The 18,439-nt window shown below is 42.8% G+C and overlaps 1 protein-coding gene across 1 annotated transcript; it reads right to left on the bottom strand.

Moving 5' to 3' along the window:
• Nucleotides 1-7,805: 7,805 nt before the first annotated feature.
• On the bottom strand, nucleotides 7,806-18,102 carry LOC140271762 (G-protein coupled receptor 37-like 1). Its single transcript, XM_072367058.1, has 5 exons — nucleotides 17,984-18,102; nucleotides 15,922-17,144; nucleotides 11,587-11,895; nucleotides 11,124-11,495; nucleotides 7,806-10,139 (listed from the first exon to the last, which is right to left on the bottom strand). Exons 2-5 carry the CDS (start codon nucleotides 16,624-16,626, stop codon nucleotides 9,966-9,968), a joined length of 1,560 nt encoding a protein of 519 aa, XP_072223159.1. The 5' UTR covers nucleotides 16,627-17,144; nucleotides 17,984-18,102; the 3' UTR covers nucleotides 7,806-9,965.
• Nucleotides 18,103-18,439: the final 337 nt, after the last annotated feature.

The following is an 18,439-nucleotide window of genomic DNA, read 5'->3' on the forward strand; positions in this document are numbered from 1 at the left end:
AGCTGTTCCAGGGTCAGTGGTCCAGTTCGATACTTGGCCGTCCGACAGCTGTTCCAGGGTCAGTGGTCCAGTTCGATACCCGGCCGTCCGATAGCTGTTCCAGGGTCAGTGGTCCAGTTCGATACCCGGCCGTCTGACAGCTGTTCCAGGGTCAGTGGTCCGGTTCCATACCCTACTGTCCGACAGCTGTTCCAGGGTCAGTGGTCCAGTTCCATACCCTACTGTTCGACAGCTGTTTCAGGGTCCAGTTCGATACCCGGCCGTCCGGTTCGATACCCGGCCGTCCGACAGCTGTTTCAGGGTCAGTGGTCCAGTTCGATACCCCGCCGTCCGACAGCTGTTCCAGGGTCAGTGGTCCAGTTCCATACCCGGCCGTCCGACAGCCAGAACAGATGATCACATGTTTCTGGAGTGATTATCAGTGCTGTGAAGAGCTGCAGGCAAATTGATTTCAACACTTTTACTTTTACCGGATGATTCGACTCGGCTTCGACAGAATTTGGCACTTTTTTGCCCCCCCCCCCCCCCCCCCCCCCCCTGCAGTTATGGGATGAAACACTGTCACCAAACAGTTCTCTGTGAACCCTGCACATGAACAGCCTCACACAGGAATTAGTGCTCGTTGAAAAGGCCCCAACAGGCGCATTCCCACTGTAGGAACCTTTTGCAGTTCCTGGAACCTTTTAGGGACGTTGTTTCCTGCATTCGGACAAAGGTTCTAGGAACCTTCCAGGTTCTAGGAACCTTTTACAGTTCCTAGAACCTTTTACAGTTCCTAGAACCTTTTATAGTTCCTAGAACCTTTTACAGTTCCTAGAACCTTTTATAGTTCCTAGAACCTTTTACAGTTCCTAGAACCTTTTATAGTTCCTAGAACCTTTTATAGTTCCTAGAACCTTTTACAGTTCCTAGAACCTTTTCAGGAACTAGGAACCACGGCCCTCAGCTCAGTTCCTGGAACCATTTCAGCTCCTTCAGGGTCTTTTCTGGGCTCCACAGGAACATGACGTAGGTGTTTGGTGGCTGGTAGCTCCGCCCCTTGTCTGAAATGTTTACTCATACGACACGGACCCAACCGGCGCCTGTTTAATAAGTTAAACTTCGTCTCCTTTGTCTGCGGCGCTCTGCTCTCCTTCTTCCCTCCATGAAACGAAGAAGTATCGCCCGCTGCTGGATTCTCCGTCTCCTGACTCTCGCTGTGCGCTCTTCCAGCCTCCATCTTAGACGCCTGATGTGATCGTCCATGATTAATATCACCGCCATGCAGACCAGGAACACGGTGGCCTCCTCGCTCTCCATGTTAGCTTCTTGCTGCTGTTGTTTTCTTCTCTCCTTACTTTTCCCGGGTTCTGTTTTGTTGCTGAGTGGCGCTAAAGTAACACGCCTGTCGCAGACGGCTGCGTCACATCAGTCCCTGTCGAGGTCCCCGACTCATGTGAGAATGCAAAATGAAACGGTTCCCCTGGGGAAGGACAGTTCTTAGAAGTAAATTCGAGGTGAACAGTTCTTAGAAGTAAATTCGAGGTGAACAGTTCTTAGAGCTAAATTGGAGGTGAACAGTTCTTAGAGCTAAATTGGAGGTGAACAGTTCTTAGAAGTAAATTCGAGGTGAACAGTTCTTAGAGCTAAATTGGAGGTGAACAGTTCTTAGAAGTAAATTGGAGGTGAACAGTTCTTAGAAGTAAATTGGAGGTGAACAATTCTTAGAGCTAAATTCGAGATGAACAGTTCTTAGAGCTAAATTGGAGGTGAACAATTCTTAGAACTAAATTTGAGGTGAACAATTCTTAGAGCTAAATTCGAGATGAACAGTTCTTAGAGCTAAATTCGAGGTGAACAATTCTTAGAACTAAATTTGAGGTGAACAATTCTTAGAGCTAAATTCGAGATGAACAGTTCTTAGAGCTAAATTGGAGGTGAACAGTTCTTAGAGCTAAATTGGAGGTGAACAGCTCTTAGAGCTAAATTCGAGGTGAACAGTTCTTAGAACTAAATTCGAGGTGAACAGTTCTTAGAGCTAAATTCGAGGTGAACAGTTCTTAGAGCTAAATTCGAGGTGAACAGTTCTTAGACCTAAATTCGAGGTGAACAGTTCTTAGAGCTAAATTGGAGGTGAACAGTTCTTAGTACTAAATTGGAAGTGAAGAGTTCTTAGAGCTAAATTGGAGGTGAACAGTTCTTAGAAGTAAATTCGAGGTGAACAGTTCTTAGAAGTAAATTCGAGGTGAATAGTTCTTAGAGCTAAATTCGAGGTGAACAGTTCTTACAAGTAAATTCAAGGTGAACAGTTCTTAGAAGTAAATTCGAGGTGAACAGTTCTTAGAAGTAAATTCTAGATGAACAGTTCTTAGACCTAAATTTGAGGTGAACAGTTCTTAGAGCTAAATTCGAGGTGAACAGTTCTTAGACCTAAATTGGAGGTGAACAGTTCTTAGAGCTAAATTGGAGGTGAACAGTTCTTAGAAGTAAATTGGAGGTGAACAGTTCTTAGAAGTAAATTCGAGGTGAACAGTTCTTAGTACTAAATTGGAAGTGAACAGTTCTTAGAGCTAAATTCGAGGTGAACAATTCTTAGAGCTAAATTCGAGGTGAACAGTTCTTAGAGCTAAATTCGAGGTGAACAGTTCTTAGAGCTAAATTCGAGGTGAACAGTTCTTAGAGCTAAATTCGAGGTGAACAGTTCTTAGAGCTAAATTCGAGGTGAACAGTTCTTAGACCTAAATTGGAGGTGAACAGTTCTTAGTACTAAATTGGAAGTGAACAGTTCTTAGAGCTAAATTCGAGGTGAACAGTTCTTGGTACTAAATTGGAAGTGAACAGTTCTTAGAGCTAAATTCGAGGTGAACAGTTCTTAGAGCTAAATTCGAGGTGAACAGTTCTTAGAGCTAAATTCGAGGTGAACAGTTCTTAGAACTAAATTCGAGGTGAACAGTTCTTAGAGCTAAATTCGAGGTGAACAGTTCTTAGAGCTAAATTCGAGGTGAACAGTTCTTAGAGCTAAATTCGAGGTGAACAGTTCTTAAACCTAAATTGGAGGTGAACAGTTCTTAGAGCTAAATTGGAGGTGAACAGTTCTTAGTACTAAATTGGAAGTGAACAGTTCTTAGAGCTAAATTCGAGGTGAACAGTTCTTAGTACTAAATTGGAAGTGAACAGTTCTTAGAGCTAAATTCGAGGTGAACAGTTCTTAGAAGTAAATTCGAGGTGAACAGTTCTTAGAAGTAAATTCGAGGTGAACAGTTCTTAGTACTAAATTGGAAGTGAACAATTCTTAGAGCTAAATTCGAGGTGAACAGTTCTTAGAGATAAATTCGAGGTGAACAGTTCTTAGAAGTAAATTCGAGGTGAACAGTTCTTAGAAGTAAATTCGAGGTGAACAGTTCTTAGTACTAAATTGGAAGTGAACAGTTCTTAGAGCTAAATTCGAGGTGAACAGTTCTTAGAGCTAAATTGGAGGTGAACAGTTCTTAGAGCTAAATTGGAGGTGAACAGTTCTTAGAACTAAATTCGAGGTGAACAGTTCTTAGAACTAAATTGGAGGTGAACAGTTCTTAGAGCTAAATTTGAGGTGAACAGTTCTTATGTAGTGTTACGTTTAGTTTAATCCTAACAGTTTAATCCTGTTGGTAACTTCGTCCACTGACCGAAACATTTAATATCTGCAGCGTGCGTCTGTGATTTCACTCATTCGGCTGATCTGAGATCTGTCAGTCAGGTGTTTCTCAGACTCAGAACATGTCGTATTTCCTGTTTGGCTGTTTGATGAACAACAGTTTAAACTCCTGAAAAACTCCTGAAAAAGCTCTGGATGTCCACCACAGTTGTTTTTTCAGGAAAACTACTTCTTCTTCTGCACTGCAGCCGCTGATATTGCAGCCTACAGCGCCCCCTCTGGTGACACAGTTTAGATGTTTTTGTTGTGGCTTTTCAAACGAATTCTTCAGATTTAACTCGACGGTGAACAGAAACACGTCTAAAGTGTGCAAACTGTTGATTCATCCCTTATTTCTTTATATTTTGTCAGAGGAGTCAGACTTGAACAGTTTGCATCAAATGGCAGATTTCATGTTGCAGATAATGAAGAATAGAACATTTATTTTCTATTTATTCATGATATAATGACTGTTTGATTAAATCAGTGTTAAGTTAAATAAATGACTTGGTCATTTATTGCTCTATTTATTCAGTTCACACCCATTTTATGGCCCCATTGTTTTAAATTTGTTTGAAGTTTAGTTATTTTTAGGGTAGAAAGTATCTACAAAGCTACTTTCTCTAGAATTGTGGGTGACAGATCACATGAAAACATTTTAAATTAACCTTGTTGTCCTTTTGTTTTGACATTTAAAACAAGTTAAAAGTGGCTTTAAGCCGTCTTTAAATCTTAAACGTATGTTTGTGAGCAGCTGTAGGAAACCTGTGAGATTTAGTGGGATCTGGGAACACCAACCCTGCAGAGTGGAAGTGGCTGTGTGAAGCCTCCAGGATGGATGTGGGGCTCGAACCTGTGACCTTTCTGTTATGCAACTGCAGGCTGAAGTTGGTTCCCATCCAGTCTGCCCCTGGGATGCTGTTGCATGACCAGAGGAGGTCTAGTCGCCTCAGTGTGTGCGTTCATTAGCGAACAGAGGCGGTCTGTTCGGGGGTTTGTATCAGAGGGGCGAGCTCTCATCACTACTAATGAGGACAACAGCACCAACCTCCCGAAACACTCTGTTCCTCCAACTCTGCTGCTCTGCTCTTCCTCCTCCTCTTCCTCTCTCAGAGGGACTGAAATCAGCCTTTTAACATGAACTCCATCCAAATCACACAAAGTTTAGTCAGGCTTTGGTTAGTTTGAACGCTGGTGAAAGTTTCATAAACAGCAGGTGGAGCTCATTCTTTGGTGACTGCAGTTAAACCACCACAGAAGAAGAGCTTCAGAACCCAGTACTGTGAAAAAGAAAGTAGATAAAACGACGTAAATATGACTTTTGTGTTGTTTAATGTGAGGAAGCTCATGGCTTTCGAACTCTTTGCTGCACACTGAGCTCACATTCCTTCATGGCCACCGTAGTTTATTCGCTTTATTCTGCTTTTTGCTTTCACCTTGACCAGGTGAGCTTTATTTAGATTTTTTATTCATTTTTAATGTTTGTTTTTCTGAGAAATGTTCATAAAAACGTTGAGTGAATTATGTGAGAGAAAGAAGCAGCTTCAGTAACTCTGAATGAAACATTTTAGAGATCTGATCTGAGATCTTCTCCATCTTACGTACCTGAATTCGTCTGCAGTCTGAAGGAATCATGTGAGCCTGAATTTAAACGCTCACAGTAAAACTCGACTTTCACACAGAACAAAAGTTCTGCTTCAGTGAAATGTGGGTCAGGCAGGAGCTGAATTTGTTGCTCTGAAAGTTGCTGCTTCCTAATGTGAACAATTTTAGACGTTAAAACCGTTTAACAGCAGTTTAATAAATGTTTTTCTTCACATGTTCATCTGATTCATCTGATTTTATTCTGTAGGAACTGAACTACGAACCAGTTTCTTCTTCTTCTCCCTGCGAAGAACAGAAAACAGTTTCCTTTAAATGTGTAAATCCCCTTTATGGGTTGCTGTGGTAACCAGGGAAAACTCACACCGATTAGAAAATAGTTTGAGTTTCTAAATTAACACAAGTGTGTGTGGGAGAATTTGGATTGGTATCCCATGGTGACCAGACGGCAGTGAGGTCATTGATATGCGAAGCAGCAGCTCGGCTGAAGGAAAGTCGTCCTCACCTCAGGAAGGATTCCCGAAACCAACAGTAAAATGAACTGGATCAATCGAACGGTCGGTTGTTTGAGCTTCTGATCTATAGGAATGTTTCAGAAACTCACTGCAGCTGTTTCCTGTTTCCATATGAAGAAATAAGGGCCGATCAGGAGTTTTGCACATTCATATAACACATGTGGGCTTCAGTTCCTACAGGATAAAATCAGATGATGAACCTTTAAACTGGATCAACTCACAGGAAAATATTATCAGAAACATCCCTGGAAGGGTGGCTGTCAAGAAGCCGTTCTTAAGGAAGGGAAACAGGGAGAAAAGGCTGAGCTGTGCCAAATGACACAAGAAGTGGACTGAAAATCAGTGGCAACAGGTCTTATGGAGGGATGAATCCTCCCCAGAGCCCGGACCTCAACATTATTGAAGCAGTGTGGGATCATCTGACAGAGAACGGAACAAAAGGCAGCCCACATCCAAAGAAGAGCTTTGGGATGTCCTTCAAGAAGCCTGGAGAACTATTCCTGAAGACTCCTTAAAGAAATGACAGAAAGCTTGTCTCAGAGGGTTCAGGCTGTGTTGGAGAATAAAGGAGCTCAGACCAGAGATTCACTTTAAAGCTGCTGAGAACTGAGAAAAACTCTGGTTCTGCCTCAGATTCTGGGTTTATGTTCATGTTTGAACATGTTTCAGTGAATCTCTGCAGCTGCTTCCTGTTTTTATATAAAATATATGAAGAAATAAGGGCTGATCAGGAGTTTTGCTCCTGAAGTAGAGTTGGTGAAAGTTGCCCTTGTTCCTAAACTCATTACACATTTACACATTCATGCCTTAACTTCGTGCATCACGACAGAATTTGGCTTTTTTTTTGCTCTGTAGCGCCCCCTACAGGTGCTGGATGCCTTCAACTGTACGTGGCTGACAAAAGACACCTCCAGAACTCACCAAAAAGGTTTCTGAGCTCTTTCTTTAGTCTTGTCCCGTGTCTTCCTCACTTCCTCTCATGGCATCGTCTTGGGTCTGGTTGCTGCATCTGCCATGAAGTCTCTTTTTTAGCGTCTTTTGTTGTTTTATTTGATTTATTATGGCGAGTATTGTTACCATGGTGCCGTAAAGCTAAAAGGTGATGTGCGCCCCCTGGCCAGTAAAGGTCGGTGTACTTCAAAACAAGTCAGAAGCACAAGGTTGAAAACTTCTCTACTGTTGCTTTAATATTTTAGATGTTACATGACAGTGATAATGAACAATCAAATCAACACAGAAACCACTCGTTTTTGGGCTCAGAATTATGGCGAAACTGAGCTTTTTTGCTGAATTGAATTAAAAGCAACAAAGTCCCCAAATTTAGTGTTTAAATTTAGTGTTTTATCCTGCAGGTTTAATGCATTTGATGCGAAATATAAAGATTTAATTATTTGATCGTGTTGCCAAGATTTAGCATTTCGTGGGCGAACTTCGTACGAATTTACGTGTTTTTTAAGGGTCCCGTTGGAGCCGGACTAAAGACCTTTGCACACCGAGTCCGTTTTTTTGTTTTTTTTACAGAATAAATAGGATTTCACGTTGTGTAACATCCTATTTATTCACTGACTCCTGAAGCGTCCGTCTGTATTTCAGGGTTTCAGTTCCAGTGCTTTTTTAGGGTTGTTTGATCGCTAAGAGTCCGTTAAAAATGTGAGGAAACAGGAACTTAAAGAGATTTAAAGACCACAGAGGATGCACTAAACTTTAGACAATGTTGGTTTTGTTTGAGGATCTATCTTTATTTCTTTATTTTTCTGTGATATCACTCATTCGGCTGATCTGAGATCTGTCAGTCGGGTGTTTCTCAGACTCAGAACATGTCGTATTTCCTGTTTGGCTGGATGATTAACAACAGTTTAAACTAATAACTCCTGAAAAAGCTCTGGATGTCCACCACAGTTGTTGTTTTTTCCTCCTCCAACTTTCAGGAAAACTACTTCTTCTTCTGCACTGCAGCCGCTGATATTGCGGCCTATAGCGCCCCCTCTGGTGACACAGTTGAGATGTTTTTGTTGTGGCTTTTCAAACGAAACAGAAACACGTCTAAAGTGTGCCAACTGTTGATTCCCTTCTTTCTTTATATTTTATGTCCGAGGAGTCAGACTCTATTTTTTTATTTTTCTTCGTTTCGTGCAACGTCAGGCGAAGCCGTGAAGAACATTTGGTGTAAAAACAAACGTTCCCCAGTGCTTGGCGACTCCATTTCTGCTCTGGTGCTGGGAATATGTGCAACAGATGGATCCACAAACTGACATTAAACCCCTGCAGACTCAGTTTAAATTTGACCTAAACTTTCAGCTTTCAGTAGATTTATAGTAAACGTGTCTCAGTTAAAGAGGAACTCCGGTGTTTTTAAACCTTATTTCTGGCATGAAATACGTTCATCTGCTCCCTGAGAACAGTTTGGTGAAAGTCGGCGTCCTTCAGAAGATATTTAGATAACTGGAGATCCATATAACGGAGTGAACGGGGCTTAGAGGATGCAGCCTCTAAATAAGGCATTATCTGTCTTTATTTCACCAATACTTTAAGAAGAATGAATGAATGAACGTGTGCTATAGCTCTGTTAGCTCATAGCTCCGTTAGCTCATAGCTGCTGTTAGCTCATAGCTGCTGTTAGCTCATAGCTCTGTTAGCTCATAGCTCTGTTAGCTCATAGCTGCTGTTAGCTCATAGCTCTGTTAGCTCATAGCTGCTGTTATGTGGCTACTTGCGGCTAAAGGAGAGCTAACGGAGGGAACTTCACAATGTTTTACATCATAAACTCAGTCTGCAGGCTTCCTGTGTGAAGGATCTGAGTCTGGTGTCATTTAAAGTAACGGACTTGGTGTGCAAAGACCTGAATAAAGTTTGTTCTTCTACAGAAGGGCTGAGGAGACAATAAGGCACAGTCGGCTCTGACACACATTGTAATATCAGGAGTTTTCACCTATATTACAAAGGCACAATCATCCATGTGACATAGAAAATACTATCCCGCTTCCCCTCATACACACATGTAGTTAGTTACTGGCTTCTGATTAAAGTGACCTACATTTAAACGTTTCAGTCTGAGTGTTAAAGACACATTAAAACACTTTAAACTACACAGTTTAACTTCCTGTACAGAAAAGATCTCCTCACCAAGAGTCTCGTTCCAACTCTCTTTACAACATCCTGCCTTCGTTGTTTCACCACTTTCTTCGTCTTCAGGGACCTCTCGTCATCTCAGGACAGCTCAGTAGTTTCATTAAGCACCGTCCTCCACAGAAACAGACCTTCTGCAACACATTCATGTCTTCTCAAGCTGTTGTACTGCTGCTGCGAACAATGCCAGAAGGCAGAGACAATCTCAGGTGGGGCAGCCGGGTCAAAACTCAAGGACAGGAGGTCCTACAGAAGTGAGCTAACACACTGAGATCTGCTTTGAACTAATCAGTTGGTTAACTTCACCATTTTCCAAAGTTTCAGATGATTCCAGAGAATAGTTTTAGAGTGGTTGTTGAGCGATATTTTAACCCTAAAAGATCAGATGCTTTTCTGTGTCTAACCTCAAGATGCTTAGCTAGTGTGTTCAAAGACATAAATGCAATAAACAATAAGTGTAAAATGTTTCTCACAGGTTTTAGGAGGCTAATACTTAGGTTTTAAAATGCTTTTGTACCAGGCACCTCGGGTCCTAATGGGTTAAACACTCAGAGTTTTAAACTGAAGGGAAAACTTCACATCCAGGCTCATTTGTATTCGAACACAACATCACAGCGAGTTAATCGTGCATTTAAACTGTTACTCTAATTTAGCTTAATTTACTTTTCAAAAGAACACTTCACGGCAATCTAAAGGGTGTGGCCAGGATTTTCCCTCTACTCCAGCAGGAAGTCGAAGGGAAGAGTCCAATCAGAGTCCTGAAACAGGCTCCTGCCGCCACAACAGCTGGTTGTGCAAGAACAGCAACTTTTCTAATCTCGCTGGGGATTAAACATCAGTTCCTGGGAGAAGAGGAAGCTGTAGAGTCCACAGAGGAGCATGATACAAACAGAATGTGGTTGTAGACAGAAAGAAAGATCATTGTTGGTCACAGGTGTTTAGGAAAGAGGGTAAAGGATGGACAGACGAAGCTAACAACGAGGGGAGGAGAAAGAAAAACGAGTGAACACTAAGAGATGACTGTAGGACCAGGAAGGGATCGACTGATGACCGGAGATGAACTCATGGCTCTAGCTGGAGATGGACAAGATGGCCGACGTGTCTTTAGCCTTGTCAAAGAAGATGGACGTCTCATTGGCTGCCTTCAGTTTGACCTGGGCGGAGCCTGGAGAGCCCTGGGCCGCGGTTGGCTGACACTCCTGACAGCAGCAGCAGCAGCAGTCCATGAAAGCCTGACCGAGAGCCTGAAACACAGATGTTCAGTTATTTATACGGGTCATCAGAACACATCTTCTCCTTGGAGTTTGATCATCCACCGGTACTACTACTTGGACTCTTTAAACAGATTTAATGCTTAATGTCCCTCGTTTTTTAAATCTGTTTGGATAAAAGTATCTACTAAGAGTGTAAATGTAGAGATAAAGCACAAATCCATCCATTATCTTCCCCTGATCCAAGGTTGGGTCATAGAGTCAATCAGTCCAGGAGTTAAACCCAGACATCCCTCTCCAGCTCCTCCTGGAGGGTCCTTGAGGAGTTCCCAGGTCAGATGGGATATATTCCCTCCAGAGAGTTCTGGTTCTGACCCGGGCCTCCTCATCCTAACCAGAGGAAACACCTCAGCTGACTCCTTTCTATGTGGAGGAGCAGCGGCTCTACTCCGAGCTCCCCCCGGATGGTGGAGCTCCTCCCACTTGATGGTGGAGCTCCTCCCCCTGAATGGTGGAGCCCCTCCCTCCAGATGGTGGAGCTCCTCCCCCCGGATGGTGGAGCTCCTCCCTCCAGATGGTGGAGCTCCTCCCCCTGGATGGTGGAGCTCCTCCCCCCGGAAGGTGGAACTCCTCCCACTGGATGGTGGAGCTCCTCCCCCCGGATGGTGGCGCTCCTCCCACTGGATGGTGGAACTCCTCCCCCCGGATGGTGGAGCTCCTCCCTCCAGATGGTGGAGCTCCTCCCCCCGGAAGGTGGAACTCCTCCCACTGGATGGTGGAGCTCCTCCCCCCGGAAGGTGGAACTCCTCCCACTGGATGGTGGAGCTCCTCCCACTGGATGGTGGAGCTCCTCCCCTGGATGATGGAGCTCCTCCCCACGGATAGTGGAGCTCCTCCCCCCGGATGGTGGAGCTCCTCCCACTGGATGGTGGACCCCCTCCCAGAGAAGTAACAGGACGCCAACAGGATTACCTGATGATCTGTGACTCGATGTCACCCGTAAACCATCGAACTCACCTTGCACAGACACAGCAGCAGCACCGGCGTCACCGAAGACTTGAAGAACAGCAGGAAGTGATGCAACAGTGCCAGCATGGCGGCGGTGTCTTCAGACACGGTGATGTGCGTGTAGGCCAGCGTGATGTTGCAGACGTGCTCTGGCAGAGCGCACACGCCGTACACCACGGCTAACGCCAACAGCGTGCAGTTCAGCTGCCGCTCCACTGCCTGGTGCTGGTGGCGCTTCTGGCTGGCGTCACGGTCGTCGTGACTACGCTGCTTCTGGGCGGAGTTGGAGTCGCTGTTGACGTTGCGGGTGGCCATTTGGCAGAGGATGGTGAAGAGGACGGGGAGGCAGAAGTAGCAGCCGAAACACCACCACATGCGACCCTGGAGAAGATATGAAGAGGCAGAGAATTAGCGCTACTCAGACCCAGGAACATGATGAGCGCGTGGAGTTGTGTGTGCAGCTTCCTCTCACCTGGTGGTACCTGAGCAGCAGGGAGTGGAGGGAGTCGGGCAGGTGGAGCGACAGCGGGGAGGTCAGGGTGATGGTGCAGGAGTCGACCAGTCGGTCGGTGGCTGGAGACACCGCCTGGCTGAGCTGCCACAGGAATATTTCCGGGCTGGACAGCAGCAAAGCGGCGAGCCACACCAGCAGCAGCTTCAGCAGCACCGAGCGGCAGCGCTCCACCCGCCGAGCCTTTGGCTGGGAGGAGGAGGTGGCGGCGTGGAAGCGATCGATGCCCAGAGCACACAGAGTGAAGGAGGTGATGCCGAGAGACACGACCTGCAGGGCGAGAAGGATGTCAGCGCTAAAATCAGACAAGGCGTCTGCTGAGGAGGTTCAGTGAGAGAATCCTGCTCTGATTTACCATCATGCAAAGAAGCAAAGATCAGGTTCTGACCTCATGGAAGAGACTGATCTGATCTATACAGGTATACATCGTTAGCTTGAGTCTTTCTTCTTCCCTTCAGGGTGTTTGCAGGGATCTTTGGATTCAAATGCTTTGGTTCTTTCCAGTAAGATCCACCTTAAGTACCTGGAAAAAGTTACTTCTTGATGATCATAACATGCCTCAATAGACCTCAGGTCTATGAATCTTTTCCCATACTGTACATCCTCCTGTGTTGCACACCTTTATAACGTCTTCTAACGTCCACAACTACATAAAAACCCAAAAATCTGTGAATAACTACAATCACTGGGCAGGGTTTCATGGCATTGATTTTCTTTGGAAAATGGTCTTTGGGTGCATTAAGAGTCCAACTGATGACTAACATTTTCTACTCTTATATTCAGAAAACCTTTAAAAACACATTAGTTTCCCACTTCATTACAAACCTGGTTCCTGCATGATGTTAAAACTAGATTTTTAAACTAAATCTTTATCTCTTTGCACAGTTAAAGCCTGTTTCTCATCACTGACAACAGGTCAAATCAAAAGCTGGTTTCATAATTTAATAATAAATAATACATTATAGGCTACTGCAAACTGATTCAGTCAATAATAAAACATAAGTGATCTTTAAAAATAAAATATAAACATAAAACATCAGATCACTAATGACTCTAACAATTTTTCCCATAAATTTAAACTTAAATCATCATTAGAAGTAACTATAAATCATCTATTTGGGTTGCCTGTTTCATTATACACATATTTAACTGTCAATAAATGATTTATAATCAAGTTCTAAACAGTTCTCTTGAGCTTTTGGAAATAGATCCTTGTGGTTTAAAAACTAATCTCAGGGCTCCCCTGATACTCAGATTTCATATCAACACGCTCCATAAGATTAATGTTTACTGCAGAACAAACCCTTAGAGATCAATAAGATTAATGTTACCAAACATAAATGTACAGAATTAAATGAACAACTCAATAAATGTGACTGTAATTCAAATAATTTTGGATAAAAGAACAGAGCAGAGCAATGTGTAGAAACTCTTATTGAACGCTAAGCTAAGCTAAGCTAACAGCTTTAAGCTAACAGTGGGACAAAGTGAACAGATGGTCGAAGCATCTGTATCAGATGAATCTGTCTTGTTCTCCTCACTATGGGTCCCAAACTACATCAGCTTTAAGCTTTAGCTCTCTGAGAGAATATCTTCCATCAAGGCCTGTTGTTTGTTTTTTTTCACTTTTCACAAAATTAATCCAGATCTGCATCAAAATTAATACGAATTTTCCAAAGAAATGGAAGGGAAAGATCACATCTCAGCTCTTGGTTTTTATGGAGGTAAACTTTTGTCATTGTTCTTGTGCAAACTTAATTTATGATCAGTCATTGAACTCTTTATGCGCCCTCTAGTGGCCACAGAGTTTACAGCAGGAACAAAGCTCATTATTTTCACGCTAGATATCAGTCTACGATGTGTTTAGCCTAGCTTAGCACGATGGCTGAAAACAAGGGGAAGTGCGTGGATGATGATAATAAATCAGTTGTGTTCAGTTCCAGTTCGAATGAAAAACTCACAGAGTTCAAACGTAATTTCAACCCAAATGTGCTCCCAACAAACTCTGAAAGCAGCAGCAGGACGTTTCAGCAGGTTTGGTAACAGGTTACAAACATAAGCAACATCCTGCTGTGCAGATAAAAATCTCCACAAACTGACATTAAACCCCTGCAGACTCATTTTAAATGTGACCTAAACTTTCAGCTTCCAGTAGATTTATAGTAAACGTGTCTCAGTTAAAGGGGAACTCCGGTATTTTTAAACCTGGACCTTATTTCTGGCATGAAATACGTTCATCTACTCACAGAGAACAGTTTGGTGAAAGTCGGCGTCCTTCGGAAGATATTTAGATAACTGGAGATCCATATAACGGAGTGAACGGGGCTTAGAGGATGCAGCCTCTAAATAAGGCATTATCTGTCTTTATTTCACCAATACTTTAAGAAGAATGAATGAATGAACGTGTGCTATAGCTCTGTTAGCTCATAGCTGCTGTTAGCTCATAGCTGCTGTTAGCTCATAGCTGCTGTTAGCTCATAGCTCTGTTAGCTCATAGCTCTGTTAGCTCATAGCTGCTGTTAGCTCATAGCTGCTGTTATGTGGCTACTTGCGGCTAAAGGAGAGCTAACGGAGGGAACTTCACAATGTTTTACATCATTGTTTGTGCTTTCTTGGCTTTTAAATGTTTGTCTTTTGTTTCTTCTTTTCGTATCTTCACCAAACTGATGAAAAATGTATCCTGTAGGAATATTACAACGAGAATCTCCCAAAATAATGACATGGAGCTTAAAATGATCGTTTATCAATTATAATGATGACCAGAATTACTAAATAAAAAAATGTAAAACAACTATTAGCACGAATAAACAGACGAAACACAAAAGAAACAGTAGAAAAGGGTAGAAAACTAAAAAATATCAGATACAGAAAAATTGACATTTTCACTACTTTTATCTAATGAATTCAATCAAATAATAATGATGTTTTTGGATGGATTTGTAGCTATAATGGGGCTTTTGGATTCATTCCAAACCACTTCAGATGAGTCCGGTCGGCTTTTGTTCACGCTGTTCGTGCACATCTTTCACAATGAAACTCCAAACAAATGGTTTTAAATGTTTAGTTATAACTTATTGCTGTTAGTTCAACCCTTTATTTCTACATATAATTCCCTCTCAACCCAGACTGACCCCTAATTATCAATGTAAGAAGATGTTTTCCATCCAGTTTTATGGAATTACAGCAACTGGTGAAGGACACTGATAATACAAGCAGAGAAGAAGTAGATTGTATGAAGTCAGCGTTGTGAAAAGGTTTTAAAAGTCATAGAAAAACACTTTCCAGACACCCAATAAGTTACATAACTTTCTGTCATTTTAGCTCCAGTGTAGGAGAAATGTGTTTACATTTAATCACTTTAAGTGTCGAGCCAGTAATTCATTAGCCTGTTAGCTAGCTAGCTACTTTGTTTATCCTCAACACATTTCTGTTGAAATCCACTGCAAAAGTTAAAAAATGTGAACATACTTCAGGCAGATTTCGGAGGGGAAAGAAGGCAGAGTTTTGAACATTTATCACAGATTAGGGATTTGTGGGAATAAATGGTTCACATGCAAACACACATGAGCCGAGTTCATGGGCACCAGATTTTATTTTAGGGCTTTGATATAAAATATTATAGAAATATGCAAAAGTTAATAATATCAATGAAAATTAGCCATAAAGACCTGGTACCCTGAGCAGCCTGAAGAACTGTAGTCATTACTCAATATTTTGGGATAGTTTTGGCTAGTTTTTCATGACAATGACTAAGATAATCTTTTTGTCATCTATGGGCTTCCATATATTTAAACTATAATCACTGTGTTTTGGGCACTTTAAGAGCTCCGTTTGTCATATTTGTGCCTGCAGATAAACATACAAAAGCTGAGTTAAAGAAATATTTAAGCTCTTATAACTGATCTGAAAAATCAGTTATTGCAGCAAAACAGCTTCATGTCCAGGTATCAGAAAGGCGGCCATGTTTGTTTTGATTTGAAAATGGATAGAATATTTATACATTTTAGGGTTCTCAAAGAATCCTCCGAGCAGCTTGAAGTATTTTTAACAGATTTCTCTGTAAAACAACCTCCTCTTCAGTAGGAGGAGTACAAACAGTTCTACTCCTGCACCATCATCCAGGCAAAGTTTTAGCAGCACACAAAGAAGCCACTCGAAGCTACGAAGATCAACACATTCTTGGTTCTCAGAGGAAGAACCTGTTGTACTTTAGATGATGCAACATAAGCCAGTCAGCCAGCCAAACTTAGTTATGTCTCTCTGACTTGCTCTTACTGTAACATAAACCCCACCCACCTCCATATAAGGCACCATGCGGCAGGTGATGTCACCCAGGATCCTCCTGTGCGAGAGCTGGTTGATGACCACCACAGGAAGGCAAAGCACCAGGACCAGGAAGTCCCAGAATGCCATGCTGGCCAACAGGTAGTTCCAGGCAGATCTCATGTAGTAGTTGTTCCAGACCACGCACATAACGGCCATGTTTCCCACCACGCCCACCGCCAGAACCAGTCCGGCCAGAAACAGGATGGCGTAGGCCGCGTACGAGCTGTCCGCCAGCGGGTAGAAGGGGTTGAAGAGTCCCGGAGCGCCGTGTTCGGTGGTGTTCGTGTGGAGGTTGATGTCGTCTTTTTGACCGTGATTCTCTTTTTCTACTTCTGTTGTGTTGCTGAACTCGGTGACTTGAGGCATCGTCACCCACTCGTTCTCGAAGGAATGGCTAAAGGTGGACTGCTGCTCGTCCTCTTCTGCGCCGCGGGACTGGCGGCGGTGGCGCTCCAGGTCCAGGTCCACCATCTCAGGGAGGGGAAGGCTCTGTTCGGGGCTGAAGATGTCATCTAGAGTTTTGACCAGCTTGCCAGTCCAAAGGGGCTCCAGTTTGACACTAGAAGAGGGTTTATCGATGTAGCTCTGCTGCTTTTCTTCTTGCCCAACACTTTTAGCGTCGACAAACAGCAGCGGCAGGTACAGACACAGCAACAAACCGACCGACGGGGCCATGACGCACAACCTAATGTGAAGGATTCCTTTTAAACTCAAACCAGAGCTGTTCAAGACTGGATATTTCTGTAGAGTTTCACTAACTATTAAAGTTCGAGCTCTCAGGAACAGAACGATAAGTTCGGTGTTTGGAAAGTTCACGAAAATGAGATCAGTTTAGTTCAAAGACACTGATTAGAATCCCAAGAGAAAGCAGGTATCGATAACCTGTGATTTCAGATTCTTACAAGAAAAAGAAACCTGTGCTGTTTGTGACGACATCCACCTTGAGATCCTGACAAGATAAAGGTTTCCACTGCCTTCTCCTGAAACTCCCAACAGCTTTCTCACTTTAAAACTCTGTTTTTCCCATCCATCAGTAATCCAAACAGAGCTCCAGGAGGGTGTGGGCGGGAGCAGGGTCCGAGTCCGTGTCGGGGCTGCTGTGTCTGGGCTGCAGGCAGCAGAGAGACTGGGCGTCCTGGAGCTCTGAGGGTCTCTGGGAACAAGCGGCCCTCTGCTGCACGGCTGGATGGAGCCTTTGTCGGGACACACACAGGCATACAAACAAGGCTGGCACACGGACAAATACACACATTTGTCTGCACAATCATGCATGCATACTTTCTTTTGCTCTTTTTGGCTCTCACTTTCTCACACAAACACACTCAGTTCTGCTGCCCCCTGGTGGTTTGAACTGAAATAATCTGAGTTCTCGCTCAGAAACAACCGCAGTCAAATCAAACTGCTTTTCTGATCCAAATCTGATTCCAAACCATCAAATCTGTGGCCTAAATATCGACTTCAAAGTTTAATTCTGTCAGAAATGTGTGTTTATAAGCAACAAATGGGACTCAAACACGTGTTTGATCCACCTGATCCAAGAGTTTTTAACTGAGCCCAGTTTTATTTATTTAGCTCTAAATCCCTTCACAGTCCAATTTAACTCAATTACTATCCACTTAAATCAAATTAATTACCATTTCCAAGTGAACATCAGTGTTAGAGATTAATTCGGTTTCTAAAGAGTTATTTTCTAATAGTTAAATTTCTTTGAATAAATTACAATTTTATTCTTAAACCGAATGACATATTTTATTAAAAGCAGCCATTTACTATATGTTAAGGATTTACACTGCATGGTCTTTTATTTATCTGTTTATTTATTGAATGTTAGCAGCCAAGTTGAATCCTTGTGTAAAACAGTGACATCTAGTGGTGAAACTAAGTAAAAACAGCCAAAACACAGATATCACAACCGTGACTTTTCCAGGTTGGACTCTCTGGAATCTCTTTTATTTTCATATGTAGGAAAATAACAATTCTTTTGTAGATTTTTAGCAAATTATCTGAACTGTCAACTTAAAAAGCTGCAAACCTCAGAAGCCAAAGGATCCAGTTACAACATCCCGGTTCTGGACTCAAGACTCCCCCAGAGCTGCCGTGTCCTGGTCCCAGTGGGTCAGATGTGTCTCAGTTGTATCATTTGGACCTAAATAACATTTGGCTTAAAGCCGTTAAAACCACCCGCTGAAACAAACAACAAAACCAGAAATACCGGAAGTCCAGAAGGGATAAGATTATTATCTTTCTGTTTGCTCATAAGAGGCTTTATTGCTGGTTAAAAAAGGTATTTTTGAGGTTTTTGATACTTCGTTTAAAAAGGTTTATTGTGGAATAGGAATTAAATTAGAGGTATTTTATATTCTATTTGTGATCAATGCTGATATTCATTCCTGCAGTTCATCCTCCTGCCAACAGAGGTCGATATTTCTCCTGATTAATAAAACTCCTTCTGGACAATAAGCAGCTGTGAGTTGAGCCAGAAAGCAGC

This window comes from Leuresthes tenuis, unplaced genomic scaffold (genome assembly GCF_036924035.1).
Source record: "Leuresthes tenuis unplaced genomic scaffold, fLeuTen1.0.hap1 SCAF_16, whole genome shotgun sequence".
Classification (NCBI taxonomy): domain Eukaryota; kingdom Metazoa; phylum Chordata; class Actinopteri; order Atheriniformes; family Atherinopsidae; genus Leuresthes; species Leuresthes tenuis.

Excerpts from the sequence above, each read along its gene's own strand:
- LOC140271762 (XM_072367058.1), bottom strand. The coding sequence starts at position 16,626 with ATGGCCCCGTCGGTCGGTTTGTTGCTGTGTCTGTACCTGCCGCTGCTG. Across the intron at positions 11,896-15,921 it reads GCATGGTGCCTTATATGGAG|GTCGTGTCTCTCGGCATCAC; the intron begins GTGGGTGGGGTT and ends CTCGCCCTGCAG. Across the intron at positions 10,140-11,123 it reads TGCTGCTGTGTCTGTGCAAG|GCTCTCGGTCAGGCTTTCAT; the intron begins GTGAGTTCGATG and ends TCTGTGTTTCAG.